The following is a 24,027-nucleotide window of genomic DNA, read 5'->3' as shown; positions in this document are numbered from 1 at the left end:
TTAAGTCCACGAAGTGGCTCCCAACCCACCCCCTAAAAAGAATTTTTTTTTCAGGGAAAGCCAGCAGTCACTACACCAATCACCCATCTTAATCTCAACCCCTATCTGCATGTCTAGCAACCAACGTACTTTGTAAGATCTGAAGCAGGCAAAATGCCTTGCTTAGCAGCAGGGCTTTTTTTCTGGGAAAAGAGGTGGTGGAACTCAGTGGGTTGCCCTTGGAGAAAATGGTCACATGGCTGGTGGCCCCGCCCCCTGCTCTCCAGACAGAGGGGAGTTTAGATTGCCCTCCGCGCCGCTTCAGCTCGGAGGGCAATCTAAACTCCCCTCTGTCTGGAGAGCAGGGGGCGGGGCCACCAGCCATGTGACCATTTTCAGGAGGTTCCGGAACTCCGTTCCACCGCGTTCCAGCTGAAAAAAAGCCCTGCTTAGCAGGCCAAGAAAAAAAGATCCAAGAGAAAATAGGGGTGTGAGCAACAACCAACATGCGCGCAACAACCAGCACTGTTTCTCCATCCACAGGTCCACATTTTGGTGAACATTAAGAATGTCTACTCTCTCCTACAGTGCAGTAAATTCTGTGCACTAATACTGAGCTAATATATGCCCTAGCAGACAGTAGCTTTCCAGGCTGACTTACTTGCCTTTCTCAGGCAGTCTTGCTCAACACCTGGATGTGTTTACCTTTTCTCTTTCTTAAGGCAAAAGCCGGCGGCAAGAAACTCCAGAAGATCACCTTGAAAGTATCTCCCAGAGGGATAATCCTCAGTGACAGCATAACAAATGAGCCAATTGAAAACATTTCAATATACAGGTATGTCATGCTGGTAGTTTTTAAGAATGTACACAGTGATATCTGGGAGGACTTGTACCCCATATGGGTTTAATTCCAGCAAGAGGAGGAATGTGGAGTTGGAATGCTTAGTTCCCTTTTTTGTCCCATGCTCAGCGCACTTATGGTGCAATCAAAGCAGTGTGCCAGATGTCAGTGTGGGTCTCTCTAAAGGAATGATCATTGTAATAAATGGGAAATGCATTAGTTTCTTTGGCATTTGGAGAACACAGAATTACTGTTCATTGTGTTAGGCAATTTGCCTGGACTATACCACTTCTGAGTGCAGTAGCGGGGGGGGGGGGGCTGCATGGTGTTATTCTCCTTGTTATTGAATAAAAACAAATTTACCTGCCCAAAGAATATCCCTAGCATGTCAGGGGGAAGGTTCAAACCTATTCTCCCTAACTTGCTGGTTTGTAATATGAAGAGATCTCCCTGCACCTATGGTGAACAAACATGCAATTTTTCACCTACAGCTTATGATGGTACAGTCTGAGAGAAGGCTTACTGTGCAATGAAATCTTGTTTATCTAGACTCAGTTTGAAAATTCAGGCAAGTCATCTAACAACACACACACACACACACACACACACACACTTTTGCTTGTCTGTCTTTTAGGAGTGTGTTACAATATTACTGAAATAGTGCATGGACCATATTACAAGTGTTGCAGGAAATTCATGATTCAGAACTTCCTCTTTTTTAAAAGACAGTTTCAGGTAGGTAGCCGTGTTTGTCTGCAGTCGAAGAGCAAGATCCTGGTCCAACAGAATCGTAAAGTCCAACTAGATTTCTAACGTATAAGTTTTCAAAAGTCAAAGCTCCCGTCATCACATACCCTTTGTATCCGATAGAGGGAGCTTTAACTCTCAAAAATTCATACCATGGAAATCTAGCTAGTCTCTAAGGTACTGTTGGATCTGGATCTTGCTCTTCTCTCTTTTTAAAGAGACATTTTAAAAACTCCCCCAAATTTGTGTGTTACGTGCTGTCAAGTCGCCTCTGACCTATGGCGACCCTATGAAGGAAAGAGCTCCAAAACGTCCTGTCATTAACAGACTTGCTCAGATCCTGCAAACTGGAGGATGTGGTTTCTTTTACTGAGTCCAGCCATCTCATTTTCCTCTTTTCCTACTGCCTTCCACTTTTCCTAGCATTATTGACTTTTCCAGAGAATCTTGTCTTCTCATGATGTGACCAAAGTATGATAGCCTTAGTCTTGTCATTTTACCTTCTAGGGAGAATTCAAGTTTGATTTGATCTAGTATCCACTTGCTTATCTTTTTGGCCATCCGTGGTATCCTCAAAACTCTCCTCCAGCACCACATTTCAAATGAATCAATTTTCTTCCTGTCAGCTTTTTTCACCATCCAACTTTCACATCCATACATAGTAACGGGGAATACCATAGTTTCGATTATCTTAATCTTGGTTCCCAGAGAGACATCTTTATCTTTAAGGACCTTTTCTAGCTCCCTCACAGCTGCTCTTCCAAGTCTCAATCTTCTTCTAATTTCTTCATTGCAGTCTCCCTTTTGGTTGATGATTGAGCCAAGGAATAGAAAATCTTGAACAATTTCAATTTCCTCATTGTCAACATTAAAATTGTGTAATTCCTCAGTAGTCATAACTTTTGTCTTCTTGATGTTCAGCTGTAATCCTGCTTTGGCGCTTTTCTCCTTTAACCTTCATCAGTAGTCGTTTCAAGTCTTCACTATTTTTGACTAGTAACGTGGTGTTATCTGCATATCACAAATTGTTAATGTTCCTTCCACCAATTTTCATGCCACCTTCTAGATCTAATCCAGCTTTCCTTATGATATACTCTGCATAGAGGTAGGGAGATAATATGCATCCTTGCCTGACACCCTTGCCAATTGGAAACCATTCTGTTTCTCCATATTCTGTCCCGACAGTAGCCTCTTGTCCAGAGTACAGGTTGCACATCAAAACAATCAGATGTTGTGGCACCCCCATTTCTTTTAAGACTCTCCATAGTTTTTCATGATCCACACAGTCAAAAGGTTTGCTGTAATCTATAGAACATGGGCTGATTTTCTTCTGAAATTCCCTGGTATGTTCCATTAGCCATTGTAAATTTGCAGTGTGATCTCTGGTGCCTCTTCCTTTTCTGAACCCAGCTTGAACATCTGGCATTTCTCGTTCCATATATGGTGAGAATCTTTGCTGTAGAGTTTTGAGCATCGCTTTGCTTGCATGGGAAATTAACGCAATAGTCTGATAGTTGCTGCACTCTTTGGCATCCCCTTTTTTTGGAATTAGAATGTAGATTGAGCGTTTCCAGTCTGTGGGCCATTGTTTTGTTTTCAGGACAAAATAAAGGAAATAATACACTGAAGAACTATACAAAACAGATGGAAGGATGACAGATACTTTCGACAAAGAATCTGTTGATGAAGAACCAGAAATCCTAGAAAGTGAAGTAAAAGCTGCACTCAAAGCAATTGGGAGAAACAAAGCATCTGGTGTGGATGGAAAACCAATAGAGCTATTTCAAACTATAGAAATGGAGTCCATCAGAATCTTAACAAGAATCTGTCTTCCTCCAAATAAGTAGCTGTAAATATTCCCTTGCAGAGGGTTCTTATCTCCAAAGGGGCAATTTGCTTTGAGGGAAATGGTGAGTGTATGATGGGGAAGGATTTACTCTGTGCTTATGCACTGAGTAAATTCATGCTTATTCTGTGCTTATTCTGTGCTTATGCATAGAGTAAATTCATGCTTATTCTGTGCTTATGCACAGAGTAAATTCATCAAAATCAAACCTCCTGCAACTACTTTCATCTTTTAAAACACAATAAAGAGATCCAGATCATAGACCTTTTGCTTTCTCGGTGGGAGTTGACATAAGAGGTAGCATCTTGTTTAACACATCCAGCTTCAAAAGAGATTAATGAAGGATATTTCATTCTGCAAGTCTTGTTTCATCAAAGCAACCATTAAACTTTCCCTTCCCATTGGTCTGGTGGTGTTTTGTTTTTAAAGTAAATCTCCTGTGAGTCAGTCAGGTCAAATTGGTGCATCTTGGTGAGGCTGAGGACATCTGCTGGCGAGACTTAGCGCTCGAGTCTAAAGCTATGCCATGGCGGAGCAAATTAATCATAAGCGCTTTTGCAATACAAGAGTGAAGTGTCTCTCAAGCGCTTCCATTAATTCCGTCTTGTGCATAGGATACTTGAACGTGCTCCTGACCCAGCCTGTTGACCCTTACCCAAGACTGTCCAACTGGAAACCTCTAAGGCAGGAGGTCAGCAACCTTGCACAATTAAAAGAGCCAGAATACATCAAAATGCAGAGCAGGAAATCAACAAAAGAGCCAGTACAAGAAGGGTTATTTGCATAACTGAGAAAATACGCCTGAACATTACTAATAACTGATGTGTGATTAATCATCTGTAACATTTCTACAGCTTAAGCACTGATTGCTATGAGTCCTTCATTTGGAAGTGGCACGCACAAGGTCTCACAATAAGTAACAAATACACACAGGAGCGCCCTGTGCAATAGTTTATTTATTTATTTAAAGTAATGTATAAGCCCACCTTTCTCCTGAACATCTCAGGATCCAAGGATGGTAACAGCAATGTATAAATGTTATAAAACAGCATTAAAACCAATCTAAAAACACATTATGCTCACCCACCAGCAAATATTCCCCTCTTGGCCAGACTCAGACTCCCCCAAATTTGCAGCCTTGCCATGAAGCCAGGATGGCAGGAATCTGCCTGACCACTTCCGGAAGGCTCTTCTGGAGGGTGGGGCAGCCAGAGAAAAGGCTGAAGTCCAGACTGTTGCCAGGTGTGCGTTAATCAAGCTTCCGCATGGGAGAGGTGGTCTTTCAGGCATGTGACCACCAGGTCATAAAGCACTTTAAAGATAAGCACCAGCATCTTGAATTGGGCCTAAGAGCTAATGGACAGCCAGCGAAGGGACCTTTGCATAGGAATAATGTGCCCCCCCCCCACCTTCTAGTCCCTAGATCACAAACGGGTGGCTGCATTATGCACCAGCCACACCTCCTGGATCAGTGCGTAGTGCTCTGGCATAAATTTAACACGTGGTTTCTGCTTGGAATCTCTGACAACTGTTCACCTCTTTCATTGCCCTTTCTTGTAAAGCATCTCTGGGAAGCCCTTTCATCCCCCCCTGCTCTAAGTTTTGTACCAGAGAAACTTCTGCGACTGTGCTAAAAATATGCAATGCAAATCCCTGAGATCTGTGTGATGGCTGTGGCAGATTCATTTGCATTGATCGTTTTTTTTGCTCCTTCCTGCAAAATCCGTGGCTGCTTTTGCAAAGGCAGGAATCCAGGCAGGAAAAGGAGTCACATCAGCGTATGAGGAACCTGCCCAACAAGCTGTGAGTGACAGGAGCTTTAGGGCTAATTGGCAGGAGGTTTGTGACTTTCCGGAGTAAGATTTCTTTCTTGCAGCATTTAATTAACTTAGGAAATTCATTGCAGAAATTAGAAACATACATGGTTAAAGTTGGAGGGGGTTCATAGTTTAATTTAAAAAAATGTTTGAAATGGAAGTTTGGTATTCTGAAGCCTAAATGGGGAGGGGATGTGTTTTGCAGCCACTGCCAGTAAAAAGCCCCCCCCCTTTGGTAATTGTTTTGCACCCCATTGAGAATTGGTACAGACCCACTTGCAAGGAGGCAATAATGGAATCCAGCTTAAGAAAATATTCAGAAGAGTGAATGGGAAAGAGTTATTTGCGGTCCCTTTTGTGCTTCCCCTCTTCACACAGCAACTTTGTAAAAAGCAGGGGATAAATTTTGTAAAATGAAATAAACTTTTTTCAGAGAAAATAGGACCTCACAAGTCTCCAGCTGCTTACCTGGTGTTGGGAGCACACCTGTCACAGGTATCCTGGCAACCTGCAGTTGGAGACAGAATAGTCTTGGGAGGTCTGATTTGTTGCATCACTTCTTACGGTGTTAAAGAGATGGCAGTCTAGACTTGTGAACTGTATGTCCAAATCCCCCCTCTGCCATGGAAGCTCACTGGGTGACCTTGAGCCAGTCACATATTCTCAGCCTAACCTGCCTCACAAGGTTGTTGTAAGGATAATAGGGAGGAGAGGAGAACAATGGAAGTTGCCTTGGGTCCCCACTGGGGAGAAAGGCAGGGTATAAATGAAATGAAATAAAATATATAAAATATGTCTGGGTTTTGGGAATCCGGATTTTGTTTCAGTCTAGGTTATAAAAATGCTGTGTGTCTGAGGCATTGTGATAGCAGTTGGAACACCCCGACACAGGCCTAGGGAGCGAGAGGACGTTTCCTATTCATTCTGGGCTCCCTCACTTGCAGCCTGTGGGGGGAAAGCTGGGTTCCACACGTCTAGCCCCCCTCCCAGTTGTGTTTAAAGGCAGGCTACGCATTCCCTGTCCGCTTGGAAGGATTCTTCTCATCATGAGAGGCAGGGAGCCGGTCCATCAGCAGACAGAGCCAGGATCTGCCTCGCTCCAAGAAAGAGATCTTCTGTTGCAGCAGCAGCTTTTTAGAGGCAGGCTTCCGAGGCAAACTTCCCTCCGCCCCAGAGCAACACCTCCCCTCCCCCATGAACCCAGAAGCCTCCCCATATTTGAAGAAGAAGAATGTCCCGTCAAGTTGCAACCAACTCATGTTGTTCTAGGCAAGAGACAAAGCAGAGGTGGTTTGTCAGTGCCCTTCCTCCGCCTGGCAACTCCAGTCTTCCTTGGTGATCTCCCATCCAAGTCCTCACCGTGACCAACCCTGCTTAGCTTCCTGCTGAGCTCAGGCTAAATTGAGTGATTCAGACTCACCGCACATGGCCAGGCTTAACAGGTGGTGGAAAGAGCTATCAAGTCATAGCTGACTTAGGGTGACCCCTGCTGGTGGTTGCCATTGTCTACCTCTGCAACCTTGGTCTTCTTTGAAGGTCTTCCATCCAATTACTAACCAAGGTTGACCCTGACGAGATCAGGCTGGCCTGGACTATCCAGGTCAGGAGGACCAGGCTTAATTACAGAGCATTTCCTTCAGTCCTTCATCCATCAGGCTTCTGTTAATGTAATTCCTACAGCTGGTCAGATCAATCAAATAGACCCTTGAGGTTTGGTCCGGCTTAATGCGTTTAAATTTTTGCCTCCGACTTTTGGAGTGGTCTCGGGCAAATTGCTACCTGGGGCTTTCAATATTTCCACTGTTCTCTAAAATGAGAAAGAGAAGGGTGTTGTTTTTGAGGATCAATGAAATAAGTGTTGAAACAACCCCTCCTTTTTGCAAGTTTGAAATACTGCCGGAGGTATATAATGTCCATCCTCTTCTCTTTGGCTGCAGGTCAGAGAAGACTGCTTAGCTGTTAGCCGAAAGCAATTCTGTGTGGCATCTGTGGCTGTCTTTGCTGTGACCTCTTACATAGTCTGTGTTGGGAAACTCATTAGTTTCAGAGGCTGCCAGGAGTGCATTTCCTGTTAATAAAGATTAATAAAGATGAGACATGTTGCTTGGCACAGGAAGATGCCCTTCTGGATCACTGCCCCCCCTTATATTTTGGAGTTTGTACTGCCATTACACCCCCCCCCCAACATTTAACAGATTAGAAAACAAATGATACAAAATGTGGGTGGGTGGGAACATAAGTGCCTTTTATTAAAAAAAAATGAAGTGCCCCGTTAGACAGATGTAGGCCACATTGCAGCACAACAAGAACCTAATGCAATGTAAATGAATTTTGAATGTGGCTTTTTAAGTCTACAAACTCTACTGGGGGAACAGGCAGACGCTTTTTCAGGGAAGAATGATCCCTCACGCAGAAAAGATACGGGCTTTTTGGACAGGGCTGTAGTCGGTTTGGGGGGTAATGGGTACCCCCAACCCTACCTAGGGCACCGATTCCTTCCACCTTTAGGAAACAACTTTAAAAGAGAGAAGCATAACGTTGCAACTTCCATTTAAAGATCAGTAGCTTGTTTTTAAAATAAGAACATCTCTGGAGGCCTAGTGGTGGCCAATGCACCTGGAAAGTGAGAGCATTACACATTCCATCCCTTTGACCAGTCAAATTTCACCAAGTTTCACCCGGGCTTGACATGGATTTTTCAAGAGGACAGTCTTTGCGGGGGAAGATCCCCTCCCCTTAGCTACCCTGACTAGGGAAAGTGAGGGCAAGAGAAGGCTGCTGCCTCCCCAAATCTTCCCGAGTCCCCTGTCTGACTGACCTCACCTTGTGATAAAGACCAGTCCTGACTTCAGTGTTATCTTCTCAAGAGTGAATCTAGCGGTTGCTACTTGCAGTGTAGTTTTTAAATGGTGTTGCAGTTATCTCACAATTTAGAACTACTGAAGCAGTGTGGGGGACATAGAAGAGGAGGGAGGTGCCAAGGGAGGGCGGTGCACAGGAGGAGGAAAGCAGGCCTTTGCAGAAGGAGAATTGGATAGTTTTTCATTCTTGTCTCCTTTGAATTTTCTCCTCTCTCTATGACCCATAGAAACGTATTCTGGAATGCTCCCCATGTGTGCTAGCGTGGAAACTTAGCACATCCTTCCATGCAGGGGGCTTCATACGTGGAAGAGCATTCAAAAATACGGTGCTTCAGCCACACCCCAGAGAGGTATCGACCATCCTCATCCCCATGTACCAGCTGAGAACACCATCCCTTTGGGGGAGAACACTTTTTAGGTGTTTAGATATTGTCATTCTGTTTTTGTTTGAAATTGGTCTAAAGATGCTCACAGCAGAGGGGTTATTGTGTCAATAGCAGAGTGGCTCATACCTGTTGGAGTGAGATATTTCACTCTCTTCGTTGGATCTTATTTTTCATGTTTGTGGTTTGCAAAAGAAAGTTGCACACTGGTTTCTGGGATTTCTATGCCTTCTAGCATTATTTTGTAATAACGTTGATAATTTTGATGCAGAACTCAGTATCCCATTGATTTTATAAAAACAGGTTTTTAGTCCTTACCACTGTAAAATTCAACTAGACAGTAAATGGGAAATGTCAAATGATCTCAGAAATCGGCCAGGGGTGGGGAGCAAGATTTCTTGTGCCTGGGGGTGACGTATCCCCTTCACTGTTTCCTTGCACGTCCCTGGCTAACAGAAGAATAAATGATGCAGAATCAGCAAATGTATACATGTCTGCTTAGTTTGCATAATTGTTCATTATAGAACTCTGTTTTTCTTAGTATAGAATCTGTATTGTGTAGCAGCAGAATTATATTCCTTCCCACCTGCCAAACTGGCTATTGCAGAAAAAATGCACCGATGCAAATAAAACACATTAAAAAAAATTAAAATACAACGTGGTAAAAATGGAAAGGTCCGCCCCACCCTTCCTTAAATACTTCCATTGAAACTGACCCAAGAAGTGGGTTTGAACTTGGCCTGAGACTTTGACATGTTATCAGGGGGATTGTGAGGAAGCCATCAAGAATGGCCTGGTTACAGTTCCTGTCTGTGTGGACTCGCCACAGGAGGAGTCTACTCAAGACTATTCTCAGTTGTTCTGAACGATTGTAATGGGATATAAGATAGCTTAGCTATATGCAGGGCTCATTTTGAGGGGGAACACGCAGGAACGCAGTTCCGGTAGTTCTCCAAAGAGGTCACTTGTCAGGTGGCCCCACCCACCTGATTTTTGGCCATTTTGGGACCGTTTTGGCCTGGATTGGGCCCAAAATGGCCAGGATTGGGCCTAAAACAGCCAGGATTGGTCCCAAAACGGCCAGGATCAGGCCTCTGACGGGTGGTGGATCACTCTCCCGCTCAGCAGCAGCCCAATTCTGACCATTTGGGGCCACTTTTCAGCCATTTTCATCCCCTTTTTGCCATTTTGGGCCCAATTTTGGCCCTGAATGGCCACGATTGGGTCCAAAACAGCCAGGATAGGTGAGGTCAGGGGGTGTGACAGTTATGCCAGTGACACACTTCAGGTGATGTCAAGGGGTGTGGCATATGCTAATGAGTTATGCTAATGAGTTCCTGCAGCTCTCTTTCTACGGCATGACCCCTGGCTATATGTGATCATTCAGCTTGCGTATATTTCTTCCCTGGGTTTAATTTTAAACCCAAAGAAGCTTCTGAGCCTGCAGTTTTATAGAGGACCAGTTGAGTGGGTGAGGAGGGGTGCTTAACCCTTCGACTTCCAGCCATTTTTCCACAATGTAACTCCCTCCTCAAATACTTCTCCTGCAATGGAAAAGATACGTGTGCTGATATTGTTTCCCCAGCTGAGTGAGATGCATTTGGGGATTAAAGAAATTGTGAAGGGGAAACCAGCCAGAGAGAAAAGTCCGAAAAGCCGGACTCTTCCCATAACCAGCATGTGTCTGCCTAGGCTCCGCCCAAAAGGCCAATATTTTTGGGATCAAGTTTGTCCTGTGTTTCAAGTCGCTTAATGCTTTATCATTCAAAGATCTATTTTCTTGTAGCTTTGGGATGAGAGATAAAAACAAATGGCCATTTTATGCAAAACAAGCAGATTTGCATAAGATCTGCCCAGTTCTGCATATTCAGGACTCACCACGTTGAGGGGAGAAGAGGAATCAGGTGCTACAGTCTGGTGTCTTTTTTATTGTTTATGCCTGTAATGTGGAGCTTTGCCTATTTCCACAGGATATCCTACTGCACGGCAGATAAAGTGCACGACAAAGTGTTTGCCTACATTGCCCAGAGTCAGCACAATGAAAACCTGGAGTGCCACGCCTTCCTCTGCACAAAACGGAAAATGGTCAGTATGAAAAGGAACTTCCTTAATGTAATTTTACCAAGCTGTAGGTTGAGCTGTGTGTTGCAACCTGCAGCTGTGTGACCAGAATGCTGCGTTGGAGCCACCCACCCAAGGCATCTCTGTCATGAGCAGGGCTTTTTTTCAGGGGGAACGCAGGGGAACGGAGTTCCGGAACCTCTTGAAAATGATCACATGGCCGGTGGCCCCGCCCCCTGATCTCCAGACAGAGGGGAGCGTGGAGGGCAATCTAAACTCCCCTCTGTCTGGAGATCAGGGGGCGGGGCCACTGGCCATGTGACCATTTTCTCCAAGGGCAACCCACTGAGTTCCACCACCTCTTTTCCCAGAACAAAAGCCCTGGTCATGAGGCTAGGTGAAGTGACATCCTTAAATGCTGGATTTGGGGGCAGCAGCCTCCATGCCTGCCTTCCCCCTTTTTATAATGTTGGAATGCTCTCGAAACAATAGATGGGAAGACAGATGGCAGCTTGCTCAGAGGCTTAGTGTGGGCAGTCAGCTAGGGAGAGTGACACCATTGCAGCGTTTCAGCAGCCCAGTGCCTGTAGCTCAGTGTGGCAAAGCGAATGTAGCCATTTAACACCGCGGGTGGGACCAGTAGAAATTGGAGATTAGACAAGTTGCTTCCATACTGGGTGATGCCCCAGTTTTGGTCTCATTGCCATTACAAATGCAAAGGAAGCAACAGTGACCCTTTCTGGGGCAATTCCCCCAGTCTTTCCTTTTGCACCCACCATTGCTGCCTCCAGTCAGACTTTTTAATGACTCGTTTTGATTAATTTGTAGGATGTATGTTACTGGAATGTTTTAACACTATAGCATTATACCTACTACTGATAATCTTTTAAAAAGGACTGACAGAGGTGGGCGGGGGGAATAGTACTGGATGTGGGTAGGGAGTTGTGAAAACCCATGCCTTTCCTTCTGTATTTCTCCAGGCCTGCTTTAGAAGGTTGTAGAGGGAAACCCAGAGCAGTGCTGGGGAAAACCTGGCAAGGGGATGACCAAACAAAAGTGCTACATGGAGGCTCCAAAAATCACCATTGCTATTTGAGGGGGAGTACGGAGGGAAATCTCCTTGTGGCAGAAACCTCACTGGACAACCTCATCTGGCAAGCCCCCCCCCCCCTCCCCAATAGCTTCAGAACAGGCACGTTCTGAGCAGCAGCCCGAGCTGGAATTGCAGCAGCTGCACCTTTAAAGATCCACCACAGGGCTTGATTTGGCCGGTCTCCCTGGAGCGAGCAGGAGAGGGCAGAGAGAGAGGGGCTGCCTTGGGCTCAGAAACGGTTTAATAGTGGCACTGCCTGCTTCACCACAACAATTTCCGTAATCTTGCGGATTTTAGGATCTAAGCACAGAGATGACACGTTGTCGGGCATGCAGGGGGAGGGGGGACCTGCAGGGTCCCTACCACCTTTGCAGTTCTCTTTGAAGAGCTCTTTGCTGAGGCTCCTACCCCAGGGTTTCTCCTGGAACAAGGTTCCCAGTGACAGTTCTAGCAAGTGCCCAAGCTTTGCCCAGTGAGAGCCAAAAGCCACGGTCCAGGTTTGCCTCTGAAAGGATGCTCAAGAGGGAGCCGCAGTAGATCTTGGCTTTCTCGTTCATGAACATTTTTTTATAATGCGCGTATTTTCACATCTGTTGGCATTCTTACTTTATAGGTGTACACAGGAAAAAAACCCTCTTAAGGTGTACACCTCCACTATTACTGAGTGTAATTGGAAGGAAGCTCCTTGGGCCAGAGACCTATCCTCCACTGCCTTTTCCCATTGGTGTGGGGGGGAGGAATCAGCACAAAGGATGCTGTTACCACCTGTGCAACCCCGTACTGGATCCTTGCTAATGCCTTGTTTTTGTAAACTTGTATTCATTTACCCTATGACATTGTTTTATGTAAATGTCCTTGACGCTGTATGGAAATGCCTGCCCTTGTCCTTGCTACTGATTGTACTACTCTCACACTGTGTAATCCGCCTTGAGTCTCAGTGAGAAAGACGGACTGCAAATGACATAAACAAACAAACATTCTTTCTGTAAATGCCCCCCCCCCGCCAAGCCAGGCTGGTTTCAGAGCTCACTAGGGGTCTATGTATGATTTAAGTAGCGTGGGAGGGGAGTTTTTGCAGGGGGGGGATTGGCCGGTGTGCGAGGGAAACTCCCTCTTCCTCTCTCATTCCATGAACTACTTAACAATATGTTTGGGATGGTTGTTGTGGATTTTCCGGGCTGTATAGCTGTGGTCTTGGCATTGTAGTTCCTGACGTTTCACCAGCAGCTGTGGCTGGCATCTTCAGAGGTGTAGCACCAGAAGACAGAGATCTCTCAGTGTCACAGTGTGGAGAAGATACTCCACATCCCACAATAGCCCTGCAGAGAAGATTAGCATATCAAGCACCAATCCATATGCAAAAGAACCTCCTCAGGATACAGTGATGCCTCCCGCCATTAGCATTCCACACCCTGGGAAACTCCTACAGGATGACTCAGCCCAAACCCACCTTCCTTTTTTTTTTTATAATATTTTTTATTTTTCAATATCTAACATACAAAACTACTACATACATACATGCCCTACAAAACAGTAACTACAAAAGACTACAATAGCACAAGCGATGGGAAGGAAAGGAGAAAAAAAAGAAAAGGAAGGGGGGGTGGGGAAAAAGGGGAAGGTAATCTAAACACTAAACACTACGTTTCATGTTTTCCCTTCATACTGCCATTATTCAAAAGTTAAAGCTTTATATTATATTGATGGAGTGGTTGATCTTACTAAATGCAAATTACAATTTAAATTCAAATTAAATTTCTCTTCCCCTCCTGGGTCCCGGACGCAATTCTCTCTGAGCAGCTGCAGCCGCAGTGCTCATTTCCTCCCCCTCCCCCTCAGACTACTCCTTTTCGTCTTGCTTGGTGCACTGAAATTCCGGATTTTTATCCTCAAAATCCCTTAGTTGATCTTCTGATAATAACTTGAAAGCTTGATCTTTGTGACTGAACCAGATTCCTTCCGGAAATAACCATTTGTACTTTATTCCACGTTCTCTCAGAAGAGCTGCGAACTTTTTATACTTAAAACTAGAAATGGGACGTCTTTCAATATCTTAACTTTATTACCCAAAAAGTCCAAATCCGCATTGTATGAATTATATAGGATAGTGTCCCGGATCCTCTTAGATGAAAAATCAATGATGATCTCACGAGGCAACTGACGCTTCATTGCATATTTTGAAGTAGCCCGACGGACTTCCAAAATGGCGCTTTTTACTTCTTCTTTAGTTGCCCTCGCGGGTGTCGCCAATAGTTCCGAGACCAGACCCCGTAAATCCTCATTTTCCTCCTCTTTCACATTCTGGAGACGCAAAATTGTCTGTGTTCGTTCCACTTGTAGCCCGATCAGCTGATTCTCCACCAGTTTGAGCTCTTTATTCGTAGCCTTCACGAGTGACGCACTTTCCCGAGCAGACTTCTCTGCCCCCCCCCCGCTGCTTCCTTAATGGTTTTCACTTCGCTCTCAATTAAGCCCACCCTTTGATCTGTTTCATTCAGCTTGTCAACAAAGGGTTTTATAGCTTCACCAACCGCCCTCCGCACTACCTCCTCCAACGACTCTCCCTTTAGGGCAGCCGAAACTGACTTGCCCAGGGCAGGACTTTGTTTTTTTGTTGCCATTTTAGGGGGGGGGGAACTGCCAGCCGGATTCTGAAACTCAGCAAAGGGGAAGACCAAGCCTTCTTAGCTTCAGATCCCACCACTCCTTCACGTACGCTTGTAGTATCAGAAGGGATTCGCTTACTTGCAGGCTCTCGCCTAATTCTGCTCTTTGCCGTTTTCCATGGCCCGGCAGCACTCGAGGCGCCGCGCACGTCCGCCGGCCTCCGTAGGGACAAACGGGCAATTAACCCCCCGCATTGATTCCGGGGGGCTCTTCCCAAAGCGTCCCAGACCCAGCCTCCCTCACTGGGAGTTTTGGGGGCTAATCTTCGCAGATCAGCCGCCCGGACAGGGTGCTCGGGCGCTTCCTCTCGAGCCCGCGAAGAGGAGCGTCCGACATGGCTGAGAAAACGAAACCGAATCCCCAAACCCACCTTCCTGAGTAGATATAAATGATCTGCCAACATCTTTTCCACACTGTGACACTGAGAGATCTCTGTCTTTTGGTGCTACACCTCTGAAGATGCCAGTCGCAGCTGCTGGCGAAACGTCAGGAACTACAATGCCAAGACCATGGCTAATACAGCCCGGAAAATCCACAACAACCATCGTTCTCTGGCCGTGAAAGCCTTCGACAAAATATGTTTGGGAGTTTGCCCCCCTCCCAGGCTGCAACTGCTGTTGAGGCGCAAAAGGAAGAGAAAAGGGTCACTTGGTATAATCTGTGCATGCGTGTCAGGGCTCTGATTGGCTGTTGGGTCCATAATGGGAAGAGATCATTGCCATAGTTTTTTTTTTTTAAGAGACATTGAACTCGCAGTAAGATAAAACTAGAGTTGCTTTCCTTCTGTAACGTTATGGGCATCTCTGTCTATCTCCCCTCACTCAAATTCTGCATATCCTGAGAGGTTTGGGTTCTGTAACTCTTAAAAAAAAGTATGCAAATAAATGTGATCCTTTCACCCTGCTTCTGGGGGTCCTTTTATAGTTGGTGTACGTTTAAAAACTGGAACAGGGGTGGGCAACTAGTCCTGGGACTGCCTGGACCCTGACTGAGAAGGGTTATCCTCTAAGCAGATAGCAGAGGCACCAGGCCCCTGTGTGGACCCCTTTGTAGTTCTAGGACAAGTTGCAGGAGGGGAGATTACCTGCTGAAGAAATCAGCCCAGGAAGTGGCATCTTTGGACCATGATAAATCCCATGATTTGGAATTATGCCCTTTGGCTCCTGGCAGGGGCACTTGGGACCTTCCATGGTCCCAATCAGGGTTCCACGAAACCCTGCAGTTCTGCTGGCTCCCCATCAAGGGTTTTGCAAGAAACCATGGAATAAACAAACAAAAATCTAAAATACTTCAAAACATTCCTAATATCCCTCAACATGTCTTAGTTATTAAGGTTATGTTAATGTCTTTGTGTCTGTGTTTGTTTTGTAATATTACAGAGCATTAACGATACAAATGACAATAATTTAGCAGTAACTGAATTGTGTTCCTTGCTGCCATTTTCTTCTGGCCTGTAAACATGTCCATAGGTAGGGGTCCTTGGAATTTGAAATTAGGGGAGGAAAGGAAATTATGGGGAAAAGGTTGGGAAACACTGCCCTAAACCCTAAAAATAGAGAAAGCAAGCCCAAGCTGAAGCCCGTACTGGAAGATGGAGTGCTGATCTGATAGCATGAGACCTCCTTTCCCTATGGCTGTGCTTATGAGGAAGAATCCCTGAAGACCAGGATCAGATCCAGAAACACACTGGGAAGTGGTGAAGCTGCAAGGTCTGCTATAAAGCTTTTCAGTAGCTCCCTGGGGTCTTCACTGCTGCAGCATCTCTTCAAGACAGCTCTCAGTCAGGTCTTGTATTCCTGGCTTACCTGGCTGGACAGCTCCTTTGCTGCTTGAGCTATTGTGGCTTGAATTGTTTCTTGCCCTGGCTGGACAGCTCCCTAGGCAGTTCCGCCATGGATTCTCCTTGCCGTGCTTTGACCCTCAAAACAAAGAATCCCCTTGGAATGGAGCAGAAGTGGAGGGGGGATATCACTTACTCCACCCTAGAGTGCCTCATCCTGGGAAAGTGGGCACTGAACACAAAGGAGGCAACTGTTGAGCTCCTATATCTACTGCATCACAGCCCCGCCTTTCTTCCAAAAAGCTGACCAACTACCTTGTTTTATTTATTTATTCTCTTCATTTATACCCTGCTTTTTCTCCCCAGTGGGGACCCAGGTGGCTTTCAACATTCTCCCTTTCTCTATTTTATCCTCACAATAGCCCTGTGAAGTAGATTGGGCTGGAAGGGTGTAACAGGCCCAAGGCTGTCCAGCAAGACTCCGTGGTCGAGTGGAGAGTCAAACGTGAGCCTCCCAGCCCCTAGTCTGGCACTGTTAATGTTCTGTTCCTTTTAAACGGACAGAAATCCAGTCACGTAAGCAGCTGAGCTCCTTTCCTTTCTGTGGCGCGGGGCGTCCTCCTGCTGCCTTGATAAAGCACTCTCTGCCGATCAACGTTTTAAATCTTTCTCCTTCTGGGTTCCCAAACGTTCCACGTTTGCTGAGCTCATGCAGGGGAGAATTGATGGGAAGGCCTTCGCTGCTCCCACGGATTTCCCCCCCCCCCTCTGCAAATGCTATTCCCCCCCCCCCGATTGTTTTTCTCCCTGCTGGGCTTACTTTCAGTTTCAGAACCTGTCTTGTGGTGGGGAGGGGGGATGATTAGGAAATCCAGATGGAAGCAGTTTTTTTGCAGGGGAGAAGCAACGGGTGGGAGCAAGGCTCAGCATCTCCCACCTGCCGGTAACTTTTGCCCTGCAAATGCCCTCCCCTCATGAGGAAGCCCCTCGCAGTTGTGCATCTGCCCTCTTTGGCCTTTCCAAAATAGCCTTTTGTTGCACAAAAGAAGTGTGTGTCTTCCTTTCATTTTTGATTGATCCATGGGCAAAAATGCACATATGACAACCTAACATTACAGAAACTTGACGGGGGGCACTTATTATCTTAGGGGGTGAGCCGCGGACCCTGACTGTCTGTCTTCCATTCTCCAGCATGTAATTAGTCTATATTTTTAGCGCCTGGGTAATTCGCACCAGCATCCACGTGCTCGATTAAACTTGATTGGGATGTGACAGTTGAAATTGTAAACAGCTGGGAAGAGTTTCTTAATTACCATATTTAAGGAGGCCTGGCGGGGGGTGTTGTGCGTGTGCTTGTGTTTGTGTATTTGGGGTTCTCTCCCCCTCTTCCTTGTAAAAAAGCAAATGTTCTTTCCCCAAAGATGGAAATAGTTCAAATATTCAGATCAGATTGTCTTCTCTGAAGTTGAAGGGCCACAGAAAAGTTTGGTCTGGGCTTACGAAATGCTGTTTTCCCTGAGCAATTAGAATTGCCTGCAACCCTACCTGGCGAGAAATATTTTTAAAGTAAATGGGAAGGAAGATGGCTCGTTCAGTGCTAAAGTTGAATGTCACAAAAACGTGTGAACGGGTTGTTTAGAGTGATAGGTGTTTTTTCTGTGTGTGTGAGCAGCTGATAACTTTTTGTATTTTTGTGGAAGGCTGATTTTACCAAAGAGAGTTTCTGACTTGGGGGGGGGAAGAAAGTTGTCAAATCAGTGGGATGTCACCTGGCCCCTCCTCACCCCTGTGCTTCCTGATGTTTAATGGAGAGCAGGGACCCCCTTGATTTTAAAAAGGAAACTTTTTTATTTGGGAGCACAGGTTTCAAGTTTATCTATATGGAACGCTGGCTAAAAAGTTGCTTCTATTTACCTACAACATGTGCAGTCAACCTGTGCACACCTTAGCCAGAGAGAATTTCCACACCATCTTCATTGCAAATCAGAATTCTAAAATAGAGCCGGATCCAGGCTTAAAATCCTAGAGGGATTTGGGGGGGGGGTGTCTAACTTCAGTTAATGCATTTGCCTGCATAGGTACCATGATAATAAACAGTTTTCCTTAAACCATGATTCCTTCATCACACTCCATATGTGATGGAGTGACAAATGGGGGCAGAAGAGTGAGGTACAAACATAACACCCAGATTTTTTTGTCATTTGTACCCTACTTTTCTCCCCAACTGGGACCCCCAAGCAGCTTACAACATAGTTCTCCCCTCCTCCATACTTCGGCTTGTCAACAACAACCCTGTGCGATCAGTTAGGCTGAGAGCAAGCGCAAGAAAGAGCATGAGTGCACATGTGTGCTGAGCCCAGGGCCATCCAGCAAGCTTCCCTGACAGGGTATGGGTTTGGTTCAGGTTTAATGTTGGCTTGACATGATGTCTGAATGTTGCGTATCTCCGCTGCTGATAATAACTGGGCTGCAGTGGCTCCGAGCTGCAACGCCAGGCTGTAACATCAGGCTAGCATAGTGCAGTAGCTAAAGACTAAGAGCCAGGCAACTGTGGTTTATAGCTTTAATTATGTGAAATTTAATCTGTAGACCAGTTAATGAAAAATTAAAATGTACAAGCTTGTGTAAAAAGTCCTGGAAGAGGCAGGATGTATTACAGAAAGGAGAAAAATAGCTAAAGCCTCATATGGATATTTGCAAGCCTTCATATTTATGGTGATGGTATTTGCAAACTTGTACGTGATTCTTCAACATTTATGAAAAGGGAGAACATTGATATTGTCTCTTGGCTTCAACCCCCACCCCTAATCTGCAGTATAGGTATAATAACACTGGCCTGCCTTACAGGGCTGGATGGATTAGGAAATAGTGTATATGGCAGTCGGGTAGGAGTGTTGGAGTAAAATCTGGGAGGCCTAGGTTCAAATACTTATTCTGCCATGAAACTTAGCAGGTGACTTTGGGCCAGTCTCTCCCTCTCCCTCCCTCCCTCCCTCTCTCCCTCCCCCCTCTCTCCCCCCCTCTCCTTCTCTCTCCCTCCCTCTCTCCTTCTCTCTCCCTCTCCCTCTCCCCCCTCTCCCCCTCCTCCCTCTCCCTCTCTCTCTATCCTTCTCTCTCCCTCTCTCCTTCTCTCCCTCTCTCTCACTCCCTCTCTCCCTCTCTCTCTCTTGGGCCAATAGATAACATAGATAGAGGACAATGTTTTGAATGGAATTAAACTGTGGAATTCACTGCCACTGGCCACAGTGATAGCCACGAGCATAGATTGCTTTAAAAAGGAGCTAGATTTATGAAGGAGAGGCTGCTAGCCATGGAGGGTAAAGGGAACCTCAGTATTCAGAGGCAGTAAACCACTGAAACCTGGTGTCAAGAGACAGCATCAGGTGAAGGCCTCAGCCTCTGTGCCCCGAGTCTCTGAAAAGCCTGCTCAGTTACGTTCTTAACATAAAGGTTCTCATCTGCCCTTTATGGTAGCCCAGAGTTTGGAAAAATGGCACGTTTTGCTACCTACCTTGCACAGCAAAAATTAGGAGAGGGGTATGCAAGCATCAGGCAGGCCTCAGCTGTCGAGCTTCATTTGTCTGGGTGACTGACCAGTTGGCCAAGCCTTGAACGAGCCCATCTCTCTGGGCATCATCTTTTTTTATACAGGGAGAACCCCACTTGAATAAGGTGGTTGCTGAATTGATTGGAGATATTCTGTGGGACATTTTGAGCTTGTAGGAGCAAAATACTATGCACCTGAATAGAAGGTATGTGGATGGTGCCGCAGAGAGTTTCCTGCTGCATTGTGGGTCAAAAATGAAGAAACACAAGTTGTGTATTTCCTTTAGACACGGTGGCAGTGTTGAGGCCTTCTGGCCAGCTTGGTGTAGTGGTTAAAAGCAGCAGGACTGTAATCTGGAGAACCGGGTTTGACTCCTTACCCCTCTACTGGAAGCCAGCTGGGTGACCTTGAGTCAGTCACAGCTCTCTCAGAGTTCTCTCAGCCCCACCCACCTCACAGGGTGATTGGGAGGATAAAAATAACGTATTTTGTAAACTGCTCTGAGTGGGTGTTAAGTCGTCCTGAAGGGTGGTATATATATCAAATGTTGTTACTACTACTACTACTACTACTACTACTGACTTAGTTACCCCAACAAGAGTCAGCTTTGACATTTGGGGCATGCTTTGGATGCAGAGTGTGGAAACGAGCGTAGAGATAAAGTAACATGTGGGAATATTATGGGTGGGAGCAACCCTCATCAGCAATGTATACTGTAAGCTTGGTGATGTATGAGCACTTCTGAGCTCTGTTGATGCTACACCCATGAAGATAAATAAACTCAGCATTTCAGTGTTGCAATAACATCGGTGCTTATGAAGATCAGGTGCCCCTTGGTGGTTTAAAACAGTTTTTGCTTATGTGATCTTCGTCTTCTAGAACAGAATTCCTGGAAGGCTGGGCGCTGGAGATCCACCCACACATTAATATTTAGTTCCAAATATATCACAGTTGATTTTCTGGGGTGTTGAAAATTCTTCAGACATGGCTATCTGTAAAGGTATGGTTCATCAGGCTGTAAACCTAGAGCCACTGGAGCATTCAGATGACCCCTTTGTTACGGGGTTATTCATTATAGATTGAGTGTAGGGACCCTCAAAATGAATTGTGTGAATTCACCCTTGGAGAACTGCAGCTGTCTCCCTCCGTATCAGTTTGTGCGGGTATGAATATTAAATTAAGTCTTGGACTAGCAGTGTGGGACTTTGTCAAGCTGTAGAATGAGGAACGAGTTTCCTGGTTTAACATGTCGTCTCAGCTGAGCAGAACCTCCAAATGATTTAAATCTACACGAGGAACTGTCTATTAATACGCACCGTTTTTTTAATCTCTGTCGTATCTTTTCTTTTTTTTTTCCCCAGGCCCAAGCCGTCACCCTTACAGTCGCTCAGGCATTCAAAGTAGCGTTTGAATTCTGGCAGGCGTCCAAAGAAGGTGTGTGTGTGTCTGTGTCTGTGAGCTTGGCTCTCAGTACCTGTTCCATTTGCCAAATAATTTGGGTGTAGGGCTTCTTTTAAAAAAATTCTCTACAGGGAGAACTTTTGAAAAAATGGAAGGAACAGTGAATGAAATTCTGATTGCATTACTAATCTAACCGCAGGCTTCTAATGGCTCTGACAGCAGGCAGTGGTGCCAGTTCGTGATGGAGTGCCACGCAACTCTTGCCTCCTCCTACTTCCCCCCCCCCCACAAAATGTTTTTTGCTAGTAAATGATGCTCAGGGTAGCTTTTTGTTGTCACTGTCAGTGGAAGCTGATGTGATAACGAATCATGGGGCTGCCAGCAGAAATGGCAGTGGAATAAACCGGGGGTATTAAAAGAGCCCAGGAAACAAGCCGAGCCAATCAACCCTTGCAGAGCCACAGAAGAAACTGTACTCAAACGGAGACATGGCAAAGATGGGAACAGCTGTAGGTTTGGTTGTCACCTCCACCCAGGGCTTTTTTTCTGGGAAAAGAGGTGGTGGAACTCAGTGGGTTGTCCTAGGAGAAAATGGTCACATGGCTGGTGGCCCCGCCCCCTGATCTCCAGACAGAGGGGAGTTTAGATTGCCCTCTGTGCCACGGGCATGGAGGGCAATCTAAACTCTCCTCTGTCTGGAGATCAGGGGGTGGGGCCACCAGCCATGTGACCATTTTCAAGAGGTTCCGGAACTCCGTTCCACCGCGTTCCAGCTGGAAAAAAAGCCCTGCCTCCACCCGTACGGCTACTGGCAAAATCCACACTCCTGGCTCTGGATCCAGCTAACAGCAGCTCTGGAGGCGACAACTCCATTGGTTGCCTCTAGTCAGGGATAAACTGAGACGCATTGTCTCCTCCTGGCTGATGGTGGCCCACTGTCTTTCAGATCCCTTTTCCAAGCCACCTTTTATTTCCTGGCTGTACGCCTTTCTCCTGTTGTAATGAAGCCCCAAGTGCCCCCTTTCTCCTCATGTCCTCTTTCTGTGGCGATCATCTTTTTTTTCCAGGCCCTTCTCCTGCACAGAAATTTGGCACGTGATTCTAGGAGCACAGCCAGTAAATAAGAATGACAACGCCATGTCTTTGCATCCCCACCTTCTGCTGTCTTCTTCACGGCTTTCAATTTAAATCGTAATCTCCAGTTTGGCAGAGGGCTGGCATCTTTACTTAGGCGACTTTGTCAAGCTCTGGGTACACCAATAGCGTTGTATAAATAATAATTCCCCACCCACCCCCAGTGGGAGGCAGAAAGAAGGAAGGCCTGTCCAACAGGAGCATGCGGGCAGTCGCCTGGCAACCACCCCTGCCTTTGGGCACCCGGAAAGATGTGTGTGGTTGCTAAGCAACACCCAGTGCTTTCTTCTGCCCCCTCTGCGCCATCATCCACACACGCACCATCCCTAAGCCAATGCTTCGAGTGGCGTCTTCCAGTCCTGGCCAGCTGAGAGGTGCCAACAGAGGATATGTTGACAGCGAGAGACCATCTGTCTTTTTGTCAGCAGCGGCCTGGTAGGCGCAGCAGCCAGCAGGTCGGGCTGCATTCCAGGACAGACTGTAGGCTTGATTGGATGGTCTTTGCAAGTCTTGTGGTCATGCCAGCTTGAAAGGCCCTTGTCTGTTTGCCACAACTGTTCCGACGTTGGCATCGGTGAAAGGTTGAGCAGATCACTCTGTCTGGAAGCCCCCCTCCTCTTCCCCGCTGTCCCCCCCATCATACACTTCCATTCTAAAGGCTGGCAGCAACAAACTGCCTTGAGTTTGTAGTCTGCTTGCCAGGTTAAAGATGGACGACCCTGTAAAGACTTTGTGTCAGAAGTTGACAACTGCCTTGTCAGTATAAAATGTTCCTGATTAGGCAGGCTTTTCTTGGCTGGAGTTGGACCAACATCTGGTAGGTGGGGACTGATCTGGGTTTATCTACTTAAATGATTTTCATTTATTTTAACTGTGCTGTGATTTTGTGTGTTAAGTGCTGTCGGCCATCTTGGAGGGCCTGCTTTCTGTGGCCAAAAAGATTTTTTTTTTAAAAAAGTGAACTAATAAATTTTGTGATTTGGACCAGCAGGATGGAGTAGTTTGTAAGCTCTGTGACAAGTTTGCAGTGTCTTTTTTTCTCACTAGAAGCTCAGTTGGTCATTGCGCTAGTGGGGTTCCCAACAGAGATCCTCAGATGTTGTGTGTGCATTTCTCATATGGGGATTTCACCTGCAGAAATAAGGGGAACGAACGCTGAGGTCTCTTTCAGTGGCTGAAGATCCACCTGGAGGTTGTGCTGCCTCCATCCAAGCCAGAATACCCGTAAAAGTCCAAGTTTCAATTCCCCACTCTTCTGTCAAAGTCCCTGTCTGCTCTTGGGCAAGATGGCCTCTGCCCTACCTTGACAGGATTGTTGAGGAAATAAAATGGGGGAAGGGAAGCCAGGCACACTGCCCTGATCTTCTTTAAGGAAGAACAAGGTTGAAAATACATAGCTTGGCAAGAGTTGTATTTCTCTTTGTTTTAGACGTTTATACCCCTCTCTTCTCCCCAGTGGGGGCCCAGAGCGGTTTGCATCGCTCTTCTCTCCTTCATTTTATCCTCACAACAATTCTGCTACATAGTTTGGTCTGAGGTGGAAGATCCAAGGTTACCTAATGAGCTTTCATAACAGAGGGAAGATACAAACCAGGGACTCCCCAGATCATAATTCAGCACTCTAACCACTACTCCACCATTGTCAGACTGACCTCCTCCTCTGCCTTTCTCCTCCACGTTGCTTCCTCTTGTATGTGGGACCTGTCTCTCTAGATTGACGCAAGCCCCTTGGGGAGGTGGTTATCTAGACAGCAAGATTTACTTAGAATAATTCTTACATTTCTGAGTAGAATGTCGTAAGCTGCAAACAGGTCCTTGGCTTAGGGAAACAAATGGTAACACAAACTTCCACAGGTGTACATAAGCGAAC

General features: G+C 46.1%; 1 protein-coding gene across 2 annotated transcripts in view; it reads left to right on the top strand.

The window, feature by feature from the left end:
* The window catches only part of LDLRAP1 (low density lipoprotein receptor adaptor protein 1), an 86,433-nt gene that overhangs the window by 42,860 nt on the left and 19,546 nt on the right, over positions 1–24,027 (top strand). For both annotated transcript variants that reach the window (XM_054999625.1, XM_054999626.1), the window contains exons 3-5: positions 702–814; positions 10,445–10,559; positions 20,984–21,056. In XM_054999625.1, coding sequence (XP_054855600.1) covers positions 702–814; positions 10,445–10,559; positions 20,984–21,056 — 301 coding nt within the window. The remainder of the gene's footprint in view (positions 1–701; positions 815–10,444; positions 10,560–20,983; positions 21,057–24,027) is intronic.

This window comes from Eublepharis macularius, chromosome 15, assembly GCF_028583425.1.
Source record: "Eublepharis macularius isolate TG4126 chromosome 15, MPM_Emac_v1.0, whole genome shotgun sequence".
Taxonomy (NCBI): Eukaryota; Metazoa; Chordata; class Lepidosauria; order Squamata; family Eublepharidae; genus Eublepharis; species Eublepharis macularius.
Note: the sequence above shows the minus strand (reverse complement) of the source record. Positions and strands in the feature narration are given on the sequence as shown.